Consider the following 8,819-nt stretch of genomic DNA (forward strand, 5'->3'; position numbering starts at 1 on the left):
AGAGTTTTCTGCTGCTCAAAATTCCCACACCTAAGAATCAAGGGAAAACGAAGAAAGAAGAACAGCTAGCACCCATGACATGCATCTTTTTGTCCCCACAGACACGCGCACAAACATTTGAATTCTACGTAGAATAGAAAAATTATACTGAGGTCTTGCCCATCATTTTGTCCGCATTACGTAATTGAAGGGTACAGTGGACCTGCTCCCCAACTTGCACTCATTTATTATATAAGCCAAGGGGGGCTGCTCACAACTTGCATTCATTCATTCATTCATTCATTCTTTTGTTCGTTCACTATCAAGTTTAGCCTCCTCGATCAACTCTTCAGAGGCTACTGAATCCCTTCAACTAATTTGTAAGGTAGCATCCTGTCGGGTCCCCTTTGATCCTTAAGATATTTATCCGTCTTGATTTCTTGTTGGGTTCTTCTATAAAGTTGGCAATTCTTTTTTTTTTCTTTTTTTCTTTTTTTTGTGTGTAGCGAGCTGATGATGGCCCTTCTTAATTTAGTTTTTACAGGGAAATCCCGGTAATTTTGAACCTCGAGAGCTGCTTTGAGATTCATGGGCACGTCCTTTTCCTTGCTTTCATGGATTTCGATTGATGTGATGAGGAGCACGATCTGGGGCATGAAGGAAGTTGAAGCAGTGTTATCAAAATCCCTCAGCTTCGGTGAGAACGAAGCGGTCAAAATGACGCTAAGATCACTTAGTTTCAAGAGGAATGAATCGGGAATCAAGTCGAAAGCCAAAGGGCCTGATTCGATCACCATCGAGAGATCACTAAGCTTCAAGAACTGGGAGCCCGCCGAAGAAACCAATAGGCTTGAAATCTCCATTCCGTTCAATAAACCAGAGGATCTCATCACCTTTAAGGCAGCAGAGGATCAAGCCCCGGTTTCAGAGAAGCCCTCGACTTACTTAAACCGCCAGCATTCAGAGTTTAGCTCACCGAGGCCTCTGAGCGAGCGCGATGCAGCAGCAGTGAAGCTCCAAAAGGTTTACAAGAGTTACAGAACTCGAAGAAATCTAGCAGATTGTGCTGTTGTAGTTGAGGAGCTCTGGTAAGTCTACAAGCCCTTTAATCCTATGTTTTTTTCTTTCTTTCTGTTCACAAATTCACAATTCAGAGCTTTTTGTAATTGAGATTTAATTTGTTGGGTTTTTCAGGTGGAAAGCACTGGATTTTGCTTCATTGAAGCATAGCTCGATATCTTTCTTCGATGTAGAGAAACCAGAGAGTGCCGTCTCTCGTTGGGCAAGAGCTAGAACTAGGGCAGCCAAGGTAATTACGTGTAAAATAAACAATTTATCTTAGACATTTTGAAATGCCTTGTATTTATGTAAAGCTCATGCTTTGTTTTTTTGATTTGCTTTAGGTGGGTAAAGGTTTATCCAAAGATGAAAAGGCACAAAAGCTAGCACTCCAACACTGGCTCGAAGCAGTAAGTCTCTTCTTCTTATTCTTCTTCTTCGTTGTTTATCGATATAATCAGATGAGGATGTTCTGATGATTTAACTCCCATTATTTGATTATGTAGATAGACCCACGACACCGTTATGGGCACAACTTGCATCTATATTATGATGTTTGGTTCGAAAGCGAGAGCACTGAACCATTTTTCTACTGGTAAATATATACGTTTTGCTACATGATGCTGTTTTTTTCTTCAAGTTGTCAGCTTTCGTTGTTTCTCTGTACTAATATTTTCTTGGTACAAAATGAAGGTTGGATGTAGGAGATGGAAGAGAAGTGAATCTTGATAAGTGCCGACGAAGCAATCTTCAACAGCAGTGCATCGAATATCTTGGACCTGTATGTTCCTTGTTCAATGCCAATTTATCAATTTCTTTTTCTTACTTTGAGACCTAAATCAGACTAAATAATCCTTAGAAAAAAAAACTACAATTTGCGACTAGATCCCTCAATTAGACCTTATGACCAAGTCGATTTTGCATGTGATGACTTATGAATTTGTTGGCCGCTTCAATTGCAGAAAGAGAGGGAGGCATATGAAGTCATTGTGGAGGATGGAAAGCTCGTATACAAACAAAGAGAAATCCCTGTTAACACTGCCGAAGGTTCAAAGTGGATTTTTGTTCTCAGCACAACGAGGGCACTGTATGTGGGGCAGGTAAAATCCTACTAGAGTTTCATATCATCAGATGAAGTAAAATTCTTCTTGTAATATTGTGGTCTAAAAGTTTCTATCATTTCATGAGCAGAAGAAAAAAGGATCATTTCAACATTCAAGCTTTCTATCTGGGGGAGCTACAACAGCTGCAGGAAGAATGGTCGTCAAAGAAGGAATCCTACAGGTATCCATCAGACTACTACAGTTGCATCGCATATTACTACTCCAAATAATTACTATACTAACTTCTTATTATTGGTAATTTTCAGGCTATATGGCCATACAGTGGACATTACCTCCCAACTGAAGAGAATTTCAAGGAATTTATAAGCTTCCTTCAAGATAACAACGTCGACCTCACCAATGTCAAGGTATTGTGAACCATTTCCTCTTCGAGCATTCAACAATAAAAGACCAATCCCATCACAACAAAGTGTTTATCCCAAGATTTTAGGATCAGCTACATGAATCATATTTTTCCATTTAGTTCAGGGGCTATATTTTTCATCAACTATTACCATTTACCTTATCCCTACCTGTAGTTATCCTTTTTCCATTAAATACAATCTTATCATTTATTCTAACTGGCGCATTTAGTAGTCTTCATTGCACATAGTCTAACCATCTCAATCCATTCTCTCATTCTAGCATCAATAGGATCAACCTATGACCTCCTAGTAATGCATTCGGTTCTTACCATCTCTTAGTGCATACCCAAAACTCCTCCATAACATTCTCATTTCTGTGAAAAACCAATCTCAAAATCACTAATAGCGACCATCTTTTATGCAGAGATGCTCGGTTGATGATGATGAATTCCCATCCATTAATATCACCAATGACCAGGAAATAAAAGAAAGGGCCAAGGTGGTGGAAAAAGAACCCTCAAAGGAGACTTCAAGCAGGCAAGATGCGTTCGCATTGGGACGTCGTTTATCCTGCAAATGGAGCACAGGAACTGGACCTCGTATTGGCTGTGTCCGAGATTATCCAACTGAACTCCAGTTCAAGGCGCTGGAACAGGTTAACCTGTCGCCGAGGGTTATCCCTTCGCCTATGGGAAACAAAATCCCTATTCCATCCCCTCGACCGAGCCCTCGTATTAGGCTCTCTCCAAGGCTTGCTTATATGGGCATTCCAACTCCTACAGTTTCTCTTACTCTTCCGAAGTCCAAAAGACTGTAAAAGATTCAGTTTGTTTGATATTTTAGAATTTTTAACGGTTTAACTTAGGTTAATTTAGTTGGGTTGTTCAACATACGGCTGAACCAAGAAAGTTTTTCCCCACTTTTTTTTTATTTTTTTATTTTTGAGGTACCATGAAGCGAAGACCTGCACACCAGTGAGGGATTTTGTAGAGTGTGTGTCATTCTTTCGTTGTTGATAAAGTGATAATACCTGTATCAATTCTTTTATTGAACCATGAAACTTTGTTGATCTCCTATCTTTCATCTTGTATTTTGTCGTATACAGTAACTTATTGTTGAATATAGCTTCCATTCAAACAATTGAGTCAAAATACAAATTTGACTTGAACTGAAAGTTGACTTATAAATTCAAATATATGACTTGCACATTGTTTCTCCTAGTCTAAATTTCCATCCGTCCTTTGAGTTTCTATGATATAAATTTGTCACGGATAATTGACCGTACAATTCAGTTGTGACTTGGAAAGAGATCTTGGGTTGAAATTTTGTTTCGGAACTTTTGATATTTGCTTGTTCAGTAGTCTGTTAATCTTCTCTATTCGGTGAGTCATGTTAGAATAAAAAATAATTACCCTCGGTTTTTACTATAACTTCGGAGTTTTGATATAATGGCTAGGGATTTTAAGAGCCCACAGAGGACGCATTAAAATTTTCAGATTCAACTCATGCAAACAAATATCTTGCGAGGGGCCTGCGTTATTCCTAGTCTTTAAACAATGGTTTTAAAATTGATTAACCCTCATAAATAGCGTTGTATATTATCTCTTTTCTACCGTACCTCAACGACAAGCTCATATATATGCACACCCTTCCATTGATTAATTCCCTAAACATAATAACGGAACCTTCTGAGCATTAACTCAAAGCTTAAAAAAACCCCTCTTAAATGTTTTGCCACCAAATTGTCCTATAAATAAATAAATGAGACCTCTAGAGAAACCAAAAAAGAGTCGGAACATTAATAATCAAAAGAAACCAAATTAAACAAATTAAGGATGGCATTGAACAAGAAAACGTTAGCTGCGCTCCTGATCTCCATGGTTGTCATTATTATATCGTCGACGGAGATGAGCAGCGCTGGACAATTCTGCTGGTGCGAGTGCATGAAGAAATGCGGCCGAGATTTCGGGTTCAAGGCTGCCGATTTGTGCTCCGCCGACTGTGACGAAGCCTGTGTAAATAAGGGGTACAGTGGGAAGCCAGATGAAGGATATGCCTTCTGTACACAGCATGCACAATAAAAGAAGAAAAAAAATCACAACCCATCATACAATACAACATAACATAAGGTTTGGATCCTCTCCACTATAAAAAAAAAAAAAGTAAAAGTAGTGGAGAGACCACTACTTTTAATCTCAATCGTTGATTATTTAGTACGCGGTTATGATGCAATCTAAATTTAACACTCATCATACCCCCGTGTATTGCGCTCATTCCTAATTTACACTCAAGAAAAAATTACAACCACCAACTACATAATCAATAGTTGTGATTATGTAATGGTCCCTCCGTTACCTTTTGGATAGCGTAGAGGATGGACTTAACATATTGAAAACATTCCGAGCCTTTGAACTTGCAATATTTCGGCTGTATCACCGTAAGAAAGGCCTTCCCATGTGCAGCAGCCCATTTTCGGCCGTAAATCATGGCTAGTGTATTGTGAACATGTGTTACTGGAAGTCATGGGGGCCCATCTTAAACTTAATTGGATTTGGGCCCGTGTTCACTGTCAGCACTTAAACCTCGAGGGTAGAACGCAGAGGATCCTCTCTACACGGCCGAAGCCAACGCAGGAAACCCAAAAAAAAACTAGGGTTTTAGCGTTCCATCATTAATTAATTTAATAAAGAGATCAAGAGGAGGAAGGAAAAAGCTCAAAATGTCGACGAAAACCCTAGCTCGAGCTGGGTCATCTCTCATCAATCGCCTCCTCGTCTCTAACCCCCTTAAACAAAACAATGTCCTTCCTAATTTGCTTCAGATTTCCTCGAATCCTCCTCCTCTTCGTTCGCTGCTCGACAAGATGCGGATCGATCGGAACCCTAGCCGTGTTCAAGAATCTGATGCTGGAGGAGGAGACGCTGATGCCCTGAAGAGAATAGCTTCTCCCGATGGGATTTACTTCCCTTGTGGTCTCCCTTCTCTCCGATTCTTCATCGATGATGAAGGTAAAAGAGAAAAACCCTCTCTTTTTACTGCTGGTTATTCATTGAATTTCATATTTTTACAAAATTTAGCTATCAAGGCTTTGGGTACCCTCAAATTTTAGTTTCTTTTAGGTTTCAGCAAAAGTTGGTTATAGGCTGTGGATGTATGAATAAGCAAATTGGAAAAATCATAAGCAAATGATATATTGAGTTAAATTGGAGTTGTTAACTATTTTATCTCCTCCTCTGGTGCTTGAGATAGGAACTGATGAACCTTATGGAGGTATTAGTAGTTTTTGTTATTTTGTATTATGGATGTTACACATTGAGAAACTTACGTTGTGGGCAAATGAGTTTGCAATCTGAGATCAGCTATTTTTACATGAGAGTCCGTTTAAAACTCTGACCGAAATTATGGTGTTAAGAGCATCCGACATTTCTGATGAGTTGCCAGTTTATGTTTTCAATCCCTAGTTCATCAGCAGCAAAGCTCTGCAGAGAAGCCCTAAGTCATAGTTCTAACTGTTAAGTTCCCGCAGTCGACATATGTCTACTGTCTGAAAACACAACCAAAAATAAGCTACTTACTTCTGACGGTAGGCTGTTTGCGTTCGACGTCTTTCGTATCTCCAACAGACGCGATCTGTTACCAGTTTGGCATTCCTATTGATGCACGATGTGTAGAGATTATTTTTGAGGATTTTTTATACGTGGATAATGGTTAGATAAACGCCACCTTGAACTTTGAACTTTTATCATCATAACCTTCTACATGTAATTTTTCAAATAAATAAAACATTTGTTAGAAAAAACTCAAAATTTAGGGCAGGGCGTAAGGTTCCTATAAATGGAAAATGACAATTTTTGGGATTTTCTTCTCTCAAGGACATTTTAGTCATTTGCAAAGGAGATTTTGTGAGAAAGGGTTTAAAGTTCAGGGGTTTATGTGAACCCCCACCAAAAAAATAAAATAAACACGCGCGCGCGCCAAAGTTCAGGGGTTAGTTCTAGAATGATTCTTTATGCCCCTTCCCTCATGTAAGAACCAAGCAAGGGATATGTGAAGTTAACTCAAAAAAAATCCTGTATGTATAGAGTAATTCCATCTTTACAGAACACCTTTAAGATAGAAAATTCGATAATTAGATAGTTTTCTCTATCATTTGTAAGATTGAAGATAATGAGAGGTTGTTGTATCATCTATGAGAGAGTTTATTCAGATCTGAGATGTGTTCTGTGTGTTCTCTTTTCTAATTAGTGAAATAATTTTCTGTTATTGTCAGTGGGCGTAGGACTTTTGTGAACCACATTAAACCTGTGTGTTTGTAATTGACTTTTGTATTCTTTATTTGTTTCTGCGTGAGCTTGATATCTGTATTGAAGCGTATAAACCCCAATACCTTGAGCACACTAGTTTGTCAGATTGTGGTGCTAAAGGTCTACCTGGTGTTTCTTTGGGATTACTGGTTGACCGTGATGAATTGTTGTGTATGTTGTACACGTACAATCAGGTTTGTGTATGCTCACAATACCATGTTTTTTATCTTGGACTTCATGTTAACATATGCGAAGGGCAGAGGGAAGGGCAAATGGGTATGTGGGTTAGGCGAGAGGAGTTTTTTTTTTTTTTTTTTGGGGGGGGGGGGGGGAATGTATTTGGTGGGGTCCGTTGTAGCGAAAGAGAGTAGGGATGGACCAGATGGTTGTAAGTCGAGTGGGGGACGGGTGAGGGTGGTGGTGAGAGGGACAGTTAAAATAAGTATTAAATAAATTTAGGGCTTCGATCAAATAGGGTAACTTCAAGAAAATATATTAAAGTTTAGGAAAGCAGGGAATCTTTCAGGGTGTGGAAGTGTTTTTCCCAAATTAAAATGTATCATAATTATAGGAACAACACGTATTAGGACCCTGAAATTTTGATAGGCCGAAGTAGATGACTAACTGCTGATTTTGATTAGGTTATGTTGAAATAGTAATAAAATACGAGTGTCCTATCTAATTTTTCAAAATGTGACTGGTTACGTTGGATGTTAAAGATGATCATATGAACTCCCATAACCCAATTCTGCAATTAAATGCACGCTGCCTTACTGTCAAGATAACCGATATGTAAAATATAAGGATATCATTCATTAACGTGATTATTCATTTAGACATGTTTTCATAATTTAGATACATATTCAGTTATTTAGATATTTGAGGTTATTTTTGGTAGTATCTAAAAACATTGGATTATACACTGTATTTTACCTTCAATAGGAAAAGGAAAGAAACATGGGGGTCTGAGTGAAATCACGATATCTGGTTATACTTAGAGCATGTTTTGGTAAATGGTCAAAATTATGGAAACATAATTTCACCAAAAAATATTCTCGATGTCTGAAAAGCGGATTATTTTGGATTATAACACCAAAAAATAATCTGGGTACCCAAGGTTATTTTTTCGGTGGATTAAAATCTATGGGGTTTGATCAAGTAAAAGACAATTATACCCCTCATAATTTCACAAAATCTCAGGTTTCATTTAATAACTCACCACCCACCTTGTGCACTTCTTCGTCATTTTGACAATAACGGTATATTTGTAATCCACCCATTTGCCAAATACTCTACCATTGATTTTAGTCCACCAAATTTACCAAGCACTCTGGACCATATGATCCAGTTGGGTTATAATCCATGAATGGTTTGTGGATTATAACCCAAGTAAATTATAATCTAAAGTTCTTAAACATGCTCTTATTCATTTGGTCTTAAAGCTTTAATCTTGATTATGTTGTTTATTTCTGTATACTCTTATCATATGCGTCTCTATCATGCTGAAGAATGTTGATCTTTGTTAGTTTTGCCTCTACCTAAAGTATTTGTATCAGCTCGAACATGCATTAATATATCAATTATTTCTGCGAACAGTTCCAGCTTTTCCTTAATGAATATAGCTGGATCCTATATTTTGATTTTTCATTGGCATGCTTTCTTTTTTGCAAATGTGTCCTGTGGCCTCACTTGATGCTTATTTTTCTCTCTCCTTCAGGAGATGATGCTTTATCAAATGATCCATTGCTCCTGCTCCCTAAAAGAACCTACCAGCCAAGCACTATCAAGCGCAAGAGGACTCATGGTTACCTTGCGCGGTATTTATCTATCGATCTGTTAATCTCTCTAGTACATGTGTGCCTTTTATGTCATGTGTGTCTACTATATTTTGGGTGAAAATTTAAGTACTTTTTAAGTTCTGCATGCTTGAAGACATTGATCACACTTGGAAAATAAAAGGCTTTTAGCATGTAGTTAATTGGAGAAATTAAAGAAAAGAATGTTGGATT

The 8,819-nt window shown here is 38.0% G+C and overlaps 2 protein-coding genes across 2 annotated transcripts in view; both read left to right on the forward strand.

The window, feature by feature from the left end:
- Positions 276–3,580, forward strand: LOC109823492 (IQ domain-containing protein IQM1). Its single transcript, XM_020389796.1, has 10 exons — positions 276–364; positions 515–1,067; positions 1,174–1,288; positions 1,383–1,448; positions 1,545–1,633; positions 1,732–1,819; positions 2,001–2,138; positions 2,230–2,322; positions 2,408–2,509; positions 2,931–3,580. Exons 2-10 carry the CDS (start codon positions 568–570, stop codon positions 3,321–3,323), a joined length of 1,584 nt encoding a protein of 527 aa, XP_020245385.1. The 5' UTR covers positions 276–364; positions 515–567; the 3' UTR covers positions 3,324–3,580.
- LOC109823552 overlaps positions 5,098–8,819 on the forward strand; it is a 4,315-nt gene continuing 593 nt past the window's right edge. The window contains exons 1-2 of the mRNA XM_020389855.1: positions 5,098–5,514; positions 8,528–8,627. Coding sequence (XP_020245444.1) covers positions 5,226–5,514; positions 8,528–8,627 — 389 coding nt within the window. The 5' untranslated portion in view covers positions 5,098–5,225. The remainder of the gene's footprint in view (positions 5,515–8,527; positions 8,628–8,819) is intronic.

The sequence above is a fragment of the Asparagus officinalis genome, chromosome 1 (assembly GCF_001876935.1).
Source record: "Asparagus officinalis chromosome 1, Aspof.V1, whole genome shotgun sequence".
NCBI classification, from domain to species: Eukaryota; Viridiplantae; Streptophyta; class Magnoliopsida; order Asparagales; family Asparagaceae; genus Asparagus; species Asparagus officinalis.